The 15,225-nt window shown below is 40.7% G+C and overlaps 1 protein-coding gene across 1 annotated transcript in view; it reads left to right on the top strand.

Moving 5' to 3' along the window:
* Positions 1-2,801, top strand: part of TNIP3 (TNFAIP3 interacting protein 3) — a 49,634-nt gene extending 46,833 nt beyond the window's left edge. The window contains 3 exon segments of the mRNA XM_056855027.1: positions 1,360-1,413; positions 2,561-2,687; positions 2,690-2,801. Coding sequence (XP_056711005.1) covers positions 1,360-1,413; positions 2,561-2,687; positions 2,690-2,757 — 249 coding nt within the window. The 3' untranslated portion in view covers positions 2,758-2,801.
* The last annotated feature ends 12,424 nt before the right edge of the window (positions 2,802-15,225 follow it).

The following is a 15,225-nucleotide window of genomic DNA, read 5'->3' as shown; positions in this document are numbered from 1 at the left end:
CCATTGAAAAACCTGGCTTGGATTCTGAATAGACCTGCTTAGGCATGCTCTTTTAGTCTGCTAATAAACAAGTCCCTCTCACCACAAAAGAATATTTAGGAATTACACCCATGCCAATAAGAGCAGGATTAATTTTATTCCAGATTTTGAAAAGAACAAGGAATGAAAGTAGGACTTTTACTAGAAAACCCTTTTGATTTGTTTGGTGTTTAACACAGATAAATGAAATATGATTTACAGAGGAGGTTTGTGACTCATTGACCATCTAATTCAGTTAACGGGGATATCCTAAATATAAACCTAAAATATTCCCAAGTAGATGCATTCCTGAAATTGCTGATAAATGAGAATTCATATAACGTTGCAGAGAAACACAGACTAAGAGGAGTTGAGTTCACTGATTGTGAAATCACATGATTTTACCAAATGCCATTTGAGAATAAATACTGATATTTTATCAAGGATGGATAACCTTCAGGGAACAAATGGTATAACTTTGTGGCATTCAGTGCTTTTTCATGAACAAGTGCTTTGGAATTAACAAGGAAGAGATGTTCTGTTCATGTGACCTGAACTATTTCCCTCATCAAAATCATTGTTTTGTTTGAAGGACAAACTATCCTGTCAGACACACTTAAATTTCCCTTATTTCAATTATTTATACCAAGTGGCCACTAGAGGGCACGAGAGTTCTTGATTTCAGTAATCTGCCTGACCTGCTTTTCAATAGCTTGCTGGGGAATCTGTTTATGTATATCACATATCAGACTGTATACACATATCATAGCATGCTGGAGTGTGTTTTTGTGTATACACCTATCACGGTGTGAGAGTTATCATTGTGGGAAAGCCAGTGAGTATTGTAGTGGTTAAAGAAATGGGCTATGACCATGAAGATCTGGATTCAAATTCCTTCTCTGGCGTAAAGCTCCCTGGAGCCAGTAATGCACTTTAACTTAGCCTCCCTTACTGCATTGTTGTGAGGATAAAACAGGAGTGGAGGGCTTGTGTATACCATTCTGAACTCCTTGGCTGAAGGGTGGAATAAAAATATGAGTAGTAAAAATAGTAGTTGCATTTGGGAACTAGATCCATGCCTCCTTATCATTCTAACCTGAACAGACAAATTCACAGCTGTAAGATATGATAGCACACAGTGATATCCACCCATGGAATATACATATGGAAATTATTGCAAAGGCAAGCACACCTGTTTCCATCTGTACAAACAACACAGAAGTTATTCCACTGCCACCATTTTATGAGCTGCAACATGCAGTGTGCACTATTTGTTTCTTGATAAACGTAGGACATGCAAATTATACACTTACTTCATCAGAAGGAATTTTGTTCCCACAGATTAAAGACTTCCAGAAAGAAAAAGAATTACTTGAGAAGCAAGTAAAGCAACAAGTGTGTGTCCGTGTAAGTGTGTGTCTCAAGTTCAGATTACTTTTTTACATTGCTATGAATCAGAACTGTAGATCTGTCTAGGGTTTAACTCAGTCTGTATTGGTTCCAAGCCAGTTAAACTCATTTTACTTTCGTTATAAGGACGGCAGGAAAAGCTCGGCTTGTGATGTGATTCCTTGCAATCACACAAATGGTGCAGAATATGATACTGAGGCCCAAATAAAACAAGCCAAGAATATCTGCTTTCTTTTTTCATGGAAAAAACTAGTTTCTAGTCCTTGTGACAATATAAGAGCCTACATAACCTTATTATACACTGATCAGCAGGAGCTGTTCTGTGGTTATAAATTCAAGGTTATTGTAATCAACCATATGAATTCAAAGCCATATGAATTAATGAAAGCCATGTTTAAATATTTGAAGGGATGTCATGTTGACGAGGGAACTAGCTTGTTCTCTGTTACTTCAGAGACTAGGACACGGAGTAATGGATTTAAACTAAGAGAAAATCGATTCCACCTAAACATTAGGAAGAACTTCCTGATGGTGAGGGCTGTTTGACGGTGGAATGCCCTGCCTCGGAGGGTGGTGGAGTCCTTGTCTTTGGAGGTCTTTAAGCAGAGGCTGGATGGTCATCTGTCAGGAGTGCTTTGATTGTGGGATCCTGCATGGTGGGGGGAGGGTTGGGGGTCACTGGGGACGTGTGGGGGAGGTAGTCGTTAATTTCCAGCATTGGGCAGGGGGTTGGACTAGATGACCCTGGTGGTCCCTTCCAACTCTATGATTCTAAAGTAGTAACAGGTTTTGTATATTAACTTAAAAAAATTACTTAACTTTTATTCAGGTTTGGGGAATCACCCAGACAGTACTTACTTTGGACATTAGACGTATTAGTTTAGCATTTCGAACATCACAACTTCTGCTGATGAGAATTGTAAAGTTGGGGAGTGTGCACTGTAGACTTGCCATATTCACTAAGGGAGTCCAACCCCCTGCCCTGTCTGTTCCTTAGGACACTACCCACGTTCCTGGTTACACACTGCAGCATGAATCAGCACAGGGATCTGCCGTCTGGATTAGCTCTAAAATATTACCGTCTTATTAGGATGTGTTTTTCATTTTTAAAAAAAATTCAATTTTGTTACAGACCAGAGAAATCCAAGCCCTGCCAGAGCAACAAGGCTTTCCACATCAGAGGCCTGCCCCTCCGTGTCTTAGCTGCAGGAACTGTGGGCTATGTCACCCTTACCCTGAACCCTGGATAACATTGGCCCATGTGGCATTAATAGAACACTGCAGTCCCCAGTAATATTTCCTGTCATTACTTCTACTTCACAAAGCTGAAACAGTCAAAAATCAACGTTTCACAACCAGGAAAGCCATATTCTGCAAGTACACTGTGAGGGGAAATAAATCAATTGGAACAGCGTGAAAATTGTGCAACCTAAGTAACTTTTCTTTTTCTTGTTTCTCAATTTCTCACATTTCTTTTCCTAGAGGTCATCTAACACCCTCTTTTGTAACATCTGTTTTCTCCTGTGATTTTAATATATATGTGTGTGTGTGTGTGTGTGTGTGTGTAATTTGCTGTAATGTTTAGAAGTTCAGTCCATGTTTTCCCAGGTATTGTACGTGGCTTAGGCATTTTCTCTTTTTCCCACTTCCACAAATGACAGCCACAAAAGACTAGGACATGAGTTAGCATCATTTTTTTTGTCTTTGTTTACCATGTCTCTGAATTTTCTTGGGTCTGTGAGAATCATTCAGTGGTGATGAATTCTGGATTCACACAGAGCGCAGAATGGATTTTTAAAAACAAGATTGCTGTGCCATGCCTCAGAGAAAGATGACTTTTCACACTGATACCCAAATTGGTATGCACATGCCAGGGCAATAACATGAAAAGGCATCTCCCCCAGTTTGCATGGAATAAATGTGTGTATTTGGGGCACCTGTGCCCTTTAGCCTGTGCATACCATGGCTGCATGAATGGTTAAAACTGTACATGAATGGCTCAAAAATAATCTGGAGGATTGGTCTTGCAACGCCATCTACAACAAGTTCAAAAAGGTGCAGATGCAGGAATGTGTCTTCAACAGGGGATTTCAGATGGATAGAATAGGCCGTGGAACACTTTTCCTTGTACACGTGACAATATCCCACAGACTATAATAATAATAATAATAATAATTTATTAATACGGTGACTGACCAGCAAATACAACCAACCAAAATAAGCAAACAACAACAGCCCCAACAGCTACTACTGCTACTACAAATAATCTAAGCCTAAAAATTACATATTACGTGTATGAATAAAATTTATATACACATTGTATAACTTGGTGTTACCCCCTTAATATTTTGAGTAATAAAGTATTTCTGTTACTCTTATCCTGTCAGGGTACGACGACATATTTTAATAGCTGCAGCACAGAATTTAGCAGTGAAGAGTGTAAACTGTGATTTTTCATCAGTTAAGAGCTTCTTAGCCACAAACTCATCTGGTTGGTCAGGGCAAGAGTTAAGCAAAGGTGAAAGATATCTCACAGACTAATCAAATTGATGTTTTACTTAATCTCTGATGTGAACTAGGGTTGCCAACTGGCCTGGAAAAATATCCTTCCCTTTAATAGGCTAAATGTGTGGAAATGGGTGGGTTTTCATTACCTGACAAATAACACCCCATTAACAGCCCATTCCTGGAGCTGGGGCAAAGCTCCTTAGGAGCCGACGTGACCCTGCACCAGTGCAAGTACCCACTTATCCCGTGATAAGGAGCACTTACTCTGATATGGAGGGCATTCACACCGGCACCTGGGCAGTGTGGAGCTGCGCCAGCCTCCCCCACCAGTGCCACCACTCCAAGAACTAAAGGATTATTATAGCCCACACTATGTAGACACTGGACATGCCTGAAGTTGACAAAAAGCCTCAAGGATAGTAAAGAGTAAGCATTATCTTCAACAGAAGACTTGATTCCTAGCACTAGAGTCAGAAGTGCTATACACAATTCTGCCTCCTTAGTTAATCTGCATAGAGACAAAGGTCATATGGTGCCAAATTACCACTTTGCCTGGCTGGAGATCAACTATTTAGATGGCCAGTATGCATTAGTCTACCAGAACTGTGTTTACTGCCTCCGCATGATGGCCAAATCTGAGATTGAACGATGAAGCTATGAGCAAGATGAAGAGAAAAAAAATACAGAAAAGCAACCAGATAGCCATTTATAGTAGCATAAGATTTTATCTTACTGAAGAATTTCCTACTTTGAGCACTGCAAGGAATTATGATCACATCTCGACAAAGACTTCATAGAATCATGATAAATGTTTTCCAGCTCAAACTTGTGTATAGACCTAATACTGCATTTTTGAAAAATGTAGAACTGCCTGAACAACAAAATCCAGATTCCTGTTCAATAACAACAGCTTCACTTCCTGTTGCTCCAGCTGATGTGGAGGTCCCAAGATATCCAGAAGTCAGAGATGCAGAGACCATTTTCAAGATTACCCTTCAACACAATACCCTGTTTGGATCAGTCTATAAACATCCAGGTCACAAGAACTGTGGAATGCATGTTATAATTTTGCTTAGTAGATGGATGTTAAGTTAAAGAAACCTAAACTGAGATTGGTTTTGCTGGAGGAAAGGATGGGATTGTGTTCAGTGGTCCATTCAGAATTTTCTAGTGGTTCTAAACAGAGTTTATCTTTCTTTCCACAAGATGGAATGGGACAAATATCCCTGAAAGATAGCTGGCTCCACCAAACATAGTTGTCTGTGCCACAATTTGATCTAATAAAACCAGACTTTTGCCATGAACATTTATTTGTATTTTCTGGATCTACGAAAACCTTCCACTCACCATCAAACCCCTTCTTCACTCTCACTCATTCACATACTCATACAAACAGACTAACATGATGCCCTAAGCAGAGGTATACCCTGGAGAGGCTGTTGGTGTGGAAATAAGTTTAAAATATTTGATCCTTTAGCTCAATAAAAACTGTAAAACATTTTACACATTACAAATTATTAAAAAATTAAAAAATCAGAAATGGGTTGGATCTGGCCAAGTGTCAGCAGAAGGTACTGGCAGTTGTAGATCTGTCTCTTGTTCCCCTTCCCCAGCAGGCCCTTCTGACCATGGGAAAGCTGATTTAGGGTTTATGGGTCTGCATGAATTAACAGCCACATGGGTTGGGGTGTTGCAGTGAAAGGAAAAAAATGATTTCTCCTCCCTTTTCTGAGGTTATCAATGACTGGGCAGAGGAGAACAAGACTGGTGACCCTTGTGCAAACAGATCACTGGATCTAACCCAGTAAATGAAAAATGGTAAAAGTAACTAGAGATTGCAAACTAAGGACAGAGCTGACATTTTATTTGAACCACAGGAGTATTGCCAAAAATGGCATCTCAGGGCCAAATTATCTCTCCCCCATAGAATGTGTAGGAATCCTGACATTGAGATGATTTCTTTATACTGTGAGTTTCCCTACTCCTGCTCTATATAATTCGCTGCTGAGAGTGGGGAAACTCACAATGTGATGATGCCACATCATAAGATGAGTTATCCCTACATATTTTGGTACAGAACTTGATGTGAGAATAGGGGGATTACGCTGATAAAAAAATTGTTATAGTTTCAGATCTCTGATTGGGGGAGAATTTTACTGTGACTGGTGGTTTTCAGGCAGGACATTAGTGGTTTGGGATTCAAATGTGTGTGGTTTTTTTGGGAGGGGGGGGGTCCAGAGTTTTGGGACCATTTGTTTCAGTGGGGAACCAATTCAAGGGTCTGGGGAAACAGGTTTTAAACATAATGGCACCAAATTGGCCCAAGGAGATCAATCTGTAACTGACTGTGAACGATCAATTGAAATAACCCACTACCTTCAGACCAAATCTGCACAAAACATAGTCCTCCCTCTAATCCAAAGACACCCTAAATTTCAAGCACAACAGACAATGAGGTTTGATTTATCGACCCCCCAAAGCAGCTTCCTTTTGGCACATGAGCACTTTTCGCCTCTGATTGCTATGTGGGTTGCCAGCCACCAGCATTTTAAAGTCCCGGCTGCACCTATTTTTAAAAACATCATACAGTCACTGAGTGACAACAATATATATATATTTTACCTTTCCACTGAAAACTCTGCATTTGCTATTCTTCTTTGTGATGGACTGTTGTTTCCATTTAAAGAAACCTGTCCAGCTCCGTCCTTCCAGTCTTTGAAAAGAGTTCCAATTTTTCCATACACACACATACACAAGGATGTATATGTGACTGCACATGATGAATCAATCATCCAGCTACTATGAGACACACCTTCACGCTGGGGTACTTTCTAGGGGTACTTTAATTAGTAATTACTAATGAAGGAGTTCTTGGAGGAGAAGGTAGCAGTGGCAGAGGGTTGGGTTGTGGGGGGGAATGTGAGGGCTAAGCTACCTGATATGTTTGTTTATGAGCTGTCTCCAGGTTTATCACTTTGATCAGGGTCACATGTCAGTTCCAAGAATGTATAAAAGCCACAGAACCTGACTTCTGACACAGAAGAACCTGACACAGAAGGCAGCTCCTGTCCCCCCACCCCCACCCCGCAGCCCCAGCCTTGTTGTGAGCCTAAAGAACTCCCAGGGGGAAGTTATCCACATAAATTTGGAACTGTACATGGAGTATTCTGATCACTCACAGCTTGGCACAGACTCTTCCATGGAATTGCCTTCTCTGTGGTTTATCTCCAAAGGTGATTGGATGGCAGTACTGACCTTCTGATCCCTTGCAAGGATCCAATTGGAAGTGACAGATGCCACTGCCTGGAAAATTTGACGAATCACAGAAAAGCAAGATGCCTGGCCTGCGGACAGCAAGCACCCAAACGAACACCATATACAAACATCGGCAACAACAAAAAACCCATGGATTTTTTTGGGGTGTGTGTGTGCAATGCCTTAGAATCCTGGATTTGTGTTGCTGTTCTGGAAAATCATAGTCACAACCTGAAACAGTGATTTTTGCGCATGATTTTGGCTCTGAAAGTTCAGAATGTATACCCCTAGTGAGGATGCCATTTTCACATTTCACTAAGATGCCCTCTTGAGCAAGCCCCCACTAGAATAAACAGGAGCTGCAGAAGAGTTCTGACATTTATGCTTGGAAATAGCGAGGAAAAGAGAACTGTTAACTAGCAGGTCTTTTATTTTTATGCAGCTATCTTTCTCTTAATGGGAGCCTGGAAAAGAAATCTTACAAAACTTTAAAATAAGCATAAGTAATTTTGGCCTTTCTTTAGTTTTAAGCAACTGTATTTCTAGCTGTGCAGTGCATCCTGGGACTTTTATAAAAGTTGTCCTTTGGAAGAATGCTGGAAAATTGCAGTCCGCTGCCGATTGGTGGGTTTGAATTCTTTTCTGGAATTCTTTGTGCTTGTTTTCTTATACAAGTATAGCTTCCGCAACATGTATTTCTTTATAATCCCCCAAGAAATTTGTCATGAAATGGGAAAGGTGTTAGAATGGAATGTGTAGGCTTAACATATGTAGTACAGAACACTTACTTCACTCTTTGTTGATCATCTATATTCATTTTTTTCTGCATCTCACATTTACTGTTTATTTTTCAATCATCCAAGAAACGATTGTTTAGTCTGATTGTGAATCATGTCTCTATTCTTTGGAATACTTTCAAAATTGTAATTATGAAAATGATGTTACTGTTTGTAGTTAAGATGCTCACAAACTATTGTTTGGGCTAACATGAACTTTCAAGAGTTTGCTGTTGAATGTGGCATAACATTTTATTAAGGACAATTTACCTACTTAATCAGATATTTATCCATGCAAATCCTGATGTTCTGAGTGCATACTTGGGTCATTTATGCCTGGGTACTTTCACTCACGTTCGCCCCCGGTTTGTCTCAGTTGTTCCTTGGAGTTATGCATGAGTTTTCCGTCCATTAGCGATGACCTCACTGCTAGCTGTCACAAATCCCAGGACTTCCCATTCCTCTATTAACCCAATTCTTCCATCTCCCCTGAGTTCAGCCCGGGTGAAATCCTTCTTCTTCATCATCCCCATTCATAAGGCAAAGTGCAGGACACGGAAGCTTGGGGGCAGGTTGTTTCTCTCACAGAAAGCACTATAGCCAATTACAAAACAGCGTGTCAAGGGGCAGGGACTCAAATGCTTCTTGATTTGATTTGTCAAGGGGCAGGGATTAAATTTTTCCTGCTTCCTGGAAGTTCTTTCTTTTTTATTTCTTTATTGGGTTTTTAGGGTACAAAATAAAATGGGAGAGGGAGGGGGGTAAGGTGTAAGGCACAAAATAATATGAATTTCTGTGACAAGCCATAACATCTGTTACTTAACAACTGATACAAAAGATTTCTAATTATGGTAACCTAACCCTACTCTATTGTAATCTTAATAGTAATCTTAATAATCGCGAGTACAATTTATTATCTTCCGTAATCAAACTTCATTCTAAATAGTATTGTCTATTGGTTATCCTGGATATTCATAATAATCTTAATAATCTCTATTAATAATTTTAGTAACCTCTGTTAGAGACTAGGCAAGCAGGTGATGTGAAAGACCTCAGCCTGAGACCCTGGAGAGTTGCTGTTGGGCTGAGAAGACAAGACTGACTTTGATGGACCAAGGGTCTGAATCAGTATAAGGCAGCTTCTTGTGTTCGTGTGTTGTTAGACCTGAGAAGGAGCAGAACATGGCTCAGCAGTAGGGAAACTGCCTCAGTGATAGAGTTGATCTACATACTACGGCTCTCACTGTCACATGAAGGCTATTTTAAAATATACTATGGTGAGTCTGTTAAAGGTAAAGGTAGTCCCCTGTGCAAGCACCGGGTCATTCCTGACCCATGGGGTGATGTCACACCCAGACGTTTCCTAGGCAGACTTTGTTTATGGGGTGGTTTGCCAGTGCCTTCCCCAGTCATCTTCCCTTTACCCCCAGCAAGCTGGGTCCTCATTTGACCGACCTCGGAAGGATGGAAGGCTGAGTCAACCTTGAGCCCGCTACCTGAAACCAACTTCCGTTGGGATCGAACTCAGGTCGTGAGCAGAGCTTTGACTGCAGTACAGCAGCTTACCACTCTGCGCCACGGGGCTGTTATCAGATGATAAACCACTGCAATGCAACGGGGTCACCATAGAGTTGAAGCCATTTTTTGCACACCAGCATAAGCATCCAAGAAGGAAAATTTGTTCCAGTATGGGGAAAAATGGGTCCAACTGCGTAGCAGTATGGAGTAATTGCAAGCTAAATTGCAGCCATGGTGCACATCATGGGAAGTTTGCCACAGCTCAAAAGGCTGCAGAACACTCTGAAATAACAATATATTGCAAATTGTACCAGTTCCCATATTATTTTACCTATCCAGTACTGCACCACTGGAACACTTAGATGTACAGAATTTCAGCTAAAATACTGCCTTTTATTATTGCTATTTTTAATTTTGAAACACGGCTTCCTAGAAAGTACATACTTTTTAAAATCAGAAGCTAATATTGAAAAGGAAAGAAATATTTCAATTCAAATCTTGCAGGGTTTTTTTGTTTTTTTTAAATCAACGTCTTTTTCATAATATATTTTCAACAAAATCATTTGTAAGTTAAATTGTTGACCTGCTGCCATGAGGGTGGGAGAATAGAATTCTGTTCTCTGAGGTCACTGGAGCTTTAAAAGACTCCGAACAAAATGTAAACAAGTCCCCCTTGGAACACCTTCACCTGTCATGTTGATGCACACCAGGTTTCTCTTAACATCTTAACAGCTGACATTGGCTGTAGTTAGAGGACTAACTGTTTATGATAGCATCAGGTGCATTCCATCTCACTCTGTCTTCTCCCTGTTCCTTTTCAAGGTTCAGGAGGTTCTCCAAATCTGGTTTGTTGATGTTAATAAAGTTTGTTTTGATTTGTGGGATCTAGGAAGTTTCACACAACTTTTTTCATAATGTGCCCAACCATCCAAAAGACATAGCAATAAAAAGAAAAGCAGTTGAAAAACTTAATCGCTAGAATTATTTGATCCAAAGAAGAGGATGATTTTGGGGGTAAATTACTTTGGTATGACTAATAAAAGGCTTCACAGCATAATTATATTTACCATGCTGCTATTCTTTTGTTTGAAGTGTCTATGATGTCCATATTGCTGTAATAATGTTTTATTGTTCTGTGCAGCCAGACTGTCAATGGTATGTTCCTGACCGGTTTCCGCCAGATGTGCAGCACAAGGCAAATGGTAAGGCCACATCTGTACTGAGCACACTTTTTAAGAGTTTTCTTTTTAATGGGTCTTTTTTTTGTGATAGCTAGTAAACTTTCATAAGCACCCAGTGTGTGATTTGTATACAGCTCTATTTTGTAAAACTGCAATATATACATGTGGCTAAGACTAAGGATTCTAAATATGCTGCATGTGTATGCACCTCTCAGTTTTATATGCAGCTCTCAGTTTTACGAAGCTGTTTTAAAACTTCTTTGCTTAACACCCAAGAAAAATGAACGATCTCAGAACTGTATTGCTGTGAGAGTATACCCGTGTCTTGGCTGGCTACAGAGTAGATGGTGTTTCTAATATAAGAACTGTAGGGGGCACAGAGTAGCCAGCTTGTCATGGCAATGGCCATGGCAATGAGGTTGGGCATTTATTGGGGGCCCAATGCTGGCAAAAAGGACTGTTGTCCTTTTTGCCCAACTGTGCCCCCATTGTCACTTTGTATTTTAAAAAGGTCTGAGGCAGTGTGAGAGAGATCTCAGTTTGCATGTGTTCTGTTCTTGGAAGTATGACTTCGACTTTCCTTGGCAAAACAGGAAAATAGGTCACCTTCTTTCAGGCCCAAATGAAGATGAAGAATCAGAAATCTTCATTTATTGTCTAATAATTGGATAATTTGAGCATCACACCTTTTTGTCTTGCAGGCTATATTGTAAGGGTGGGCAAGGGTAGGCTGTGGTCCACCAGTGGACCTATTTCTAGAGGTTGGCTAACCCCTGCTGGTTGCAGGGCTTCATGCAAAAATAAAAAGCATGCTAGTTTTCCTGAACCTTGGTCTTATTAAGAAAGAGCTTATACGAGTAACAGCAATAACTTTTTTTCTTAACAACTTGATTATGCCCTTGTTGATTATGTCCTACGAGATCTTGCTTATGGACTCTTGTTTAGGACAAATAGAACACATTGGCGGATCATGCAGATTCTAGTAAAACTCATCCCAAAGTCCAAGGTCCGTTTACTTTGCTGTGTGGAACAATAATGCATTTTCCCACATGCTGTCACAATAGGGAGACATGGAGGAACAGCAGGCTATGCACCAATTCCAATCCTTGCACACGAAAAGTTGGGGCTGAGATTTGGGACGCTTTGAGGCTTGTTTGAATGAGTTGTTGGTGTGTGTGTGGGGGGGGAGTGTCAGAGCCGCTTGAGCCTCAGCACTGCAGGAATGGGTGAATCAGGAAACTGAAGGCTGTACTTCAGGAGGCAAAACGCACGTGTGTTGTGTTGGTCATGCCAGATGTGAAAGAAGGGGAACTATTCAGTTTTTTTGAAAAGAAAAATAGAGAAATATGATCAGAGTTAAAAGATTCAGGGAAGGGAGGGATATAAATCTAATAAAATAAACAAATAACAGTGCACTGCAGAGTTGCCAATGAGCTGTAGAGTTATTTTTCCTCACAAGGACTCCTCCACCTATGAGAGCAGAAACTCTGTAGGTACATAAGAGTCAGGTAGCTGCTCTCCATAGCTGTAATGGAGACTCCTACAGTCAGGTCTTTAGCACAACATCTGATGTGCAGCAGCAGCAGAAGAGTTGATTTTTATCTACCACTTAAGGCAGAATCAAAGTGGCTTTCAATCACCTTCCCTTCCCCTCCCCTCCCCACAACAGACACCCTGTGAGGTAGGTGAGGCTGAGAGAGCTCAAAGAGAACTGTGACTATTCCAATGTCACCCAGCTGGCTTCATGTGGAGGAATGGGGAATCAAACCCGGTTCTCCAGATCAGAGCCCACCACTCTTAACTACTACACCACTCTGGCAGGGTAAGAAACGGCATTTAACACAGATCTAGACTCTTCTATGATTCTGCTTAATCAGAATTTGGTGCCCAGTCCCTGGTTCCTAGCAAATCATTGCCATAATAAGCTTCAGATACTTAGAAAAGCGTTTGTTCTTCTGAGGACAAAATCTCTTTGTAATTCATGAACTGGTTAGCTGACCTTCAGTGGTACTCCTCTGAAGATGCCTGCCACAGCTGCTGGCGAAACGTCAGGAAAGAAAATACTGAGACCACGGTCACACAGCCCGGATAACCTACAAGAACCAATGGTTAGCTGTAAGATTTTCTGGTGAGCTTTCTGTATAAAAACTCTGTGGCCCTGGTAAATACTTAATAACTAAAATGTGTAAAGCTTGCCCTTGCTGAGCCAGCTAACCTAAGAAGATCAAGTTGTCTGAGCACATGTATGGAAGCCATTAAGTACTTAAGAGCTTTGTTTTATACAGTTGTTGTGACTTTTGGAGCAAGCTGTCCCCTAGGAAGCAGAAGACTTAGTTGGAAAAACCAATTTTTAGTGCCAGAAAAAGATATTTGGAAAGGGCAGGGAACTTCCTTTAACATTTGGTCTGTTTACACGGTCAAATGGTGAAAAGAATCTTTAGAATAACCAGATAACAATAAGATTCTTAAATCAGGTATATGGAGATGAGCCATATCAAGTGAGCTATGAATCAAGGGCCACATCAAGTGAGCTATGAATAACCTCATAGTGGGGATAAAGTGTGACAGCAGCAGTCAGGTAGATGGAAATTTTTGATTCAGAAAAATATTCTAGATTTCACAACCCCTGAAAGAACTTCTGGTGCAGCCCTGAAAAATGATAATAAAAATTCCATTGTCTGCTCCATTATTTACATTAGAACCTCACTGATGTCAAGAGTGAGGAACATACATTTATGAAGAGTTTTAAAATGGATATTTAAATTTACATGTAATTTGCAAAATCTGTATGTTCCATATTGTAAATTATAAATTCAATCTGAGTTTGCATGGTTCTCAAAAGAGTCTTCTGAAATTAAGCTATTTGTGGTGGGGTGGTAGAAAGTGCCAAAAAGTCACAGCATGAGATGGTTTGCATGCCTCTGCACAGCACCTCTGGATTTCCTTGGTAGTCTCCCATCTATGTACTAACCAGGGCTGCGTAACTTCTGAGGCCTGGCCAGATCAGGCTAGCCTCCACCATCCAGGTTAGGGCAAAACTCTTTGTAGCTCCCATATGTAACATATTGGAAGTAAATGTTCTATGAGTAAATAATAAATGGTCCTTTACTTTCTTCACAACAGTTCTAAACAAATGTTCTTGATCTTCATTGAAGCTTCTGAACTTAGGTTCTGATTAATATTTCTTCTTCCTAAAAGAATCAAACAAACCCTTCAACCACTAAAATGAGATATGAGGCAATTTTTAAAGTGTCTGTTAACCAAGTGAGTATAAAGGATAATTACTGTTCCTCAGGGGCAATTGCTTATAATATTTTCTTGGCACAAGCTGTATTGCCTGAACTTCACTGCAGAGCTGATGTACACATCTTCATCCCAATAAATCATCTCCCAGAACATTTTTGAAGTCTATCTCCTTGGTTCTATCCTACTTTTCCTGTCTTGGTTTGATCAAACTGCTGGACCCTACTGATATATTTTAGCAATGACAGCAGAATTTAGCTGTGCTTTATCTGCCATGGGTAAAGCTGACTCCGAATCCTATTAGCAGTTTTACTAGCAGAGGTAAACAATCAGCACAGTTCAGAGTTGGATGGTAGCTAGAGGCAAAAGGGGTCAAGAGAAGGCTTACCGTAGCTTGGATTATTGCCTAACAGTTATTCATGTACATCAACCTGTGACCCACTCACAACAAGTATTTTAATAAGATCCAGAAATTAAATACATATCTTCTCAGCAAAATGTGTAGGAGTAGGGAGACAACATAGGCTGTCTCCAGCTTTAGGCTATGGAGACAATTTAACAACCACTTAAAAGTTAATTTAGAGGGGAAAAACAGGATTTCCCCTCCCCCTTCTTCTTTAATGAGGCATTTAATATGTTCCCTGTCTTTCCGTATGCAGGATGTTAACTTAAAGGCTGTTCCATACGCTTTGGTAGCATACGAATTAATGCCAGGCAGTACCATGTGTAACACTAAGAGGCTTTTTAAAGGAAACACATTAGGCATGTTGATGAACACAGGCTATTAATCTATCAGTTCCCTTTATCTTCTCCTGTCTTCTTACTTTGTGAAGTGGCAACCTCAGACGTATCCTGATGGGTGGGAGTTTGAGAACAGAGTGGCTGTTTCAGGGCTTCTCGCCCCTGTAGCCTAGGCAGACTGACCACACTGCCGGGGACTGGGTGTGTCTCTGTGGTGACCACAAGAGGGAAAGGGAACATGCCTTGTCCCGTGACAGTTCCTGATTACTCAGTTGTACATTGGTCAAGTACACAGGGCTGGTCCACTTACTACTGGGATCTAGACAGAAAGCAGGAAATACAACTGGCAACGCCTCTTCCTCACTGGAGTCCTGTGAATGTATTGTGCGGCACTAAAAACAGCTGCAGGGGAAGGTGCTAATGTGCATCAAGGCTGTGGTGCTGAGGAAGGGCAAGGTTAGCTCTTTCCCCCAGCATTTCTCCTATCAAAAATGCTTCAGCTTTTTAAAACCCAAGGAGGGTAAATAGACATGCACCTGTATTTTGCCTGCCTTTTCCCCTCTTGGGTCTTAAAG

The sequence above is a fragment of the Euleptes europaea genome, chromosome 9, assembly GCF_029931775.1.
Source record: "Euleptes europaea isolate rEulEur1 chromosome 9, rEulEur1.hap1, whole genome shotgun sequence".
In the NCBI taxonomy this organism is placed as follows: domain Eukaryota; kingdom Metazoa; phylum Chordata; class Lepidosauria; order Squamata; family Sphaerodactylidae; genus Euleptes; species Euleptes europaea.
Note: the sequence above shows the minus strand (reverse complement) of the source record. Positions and strands in the feature narration are given on the sequence as shown.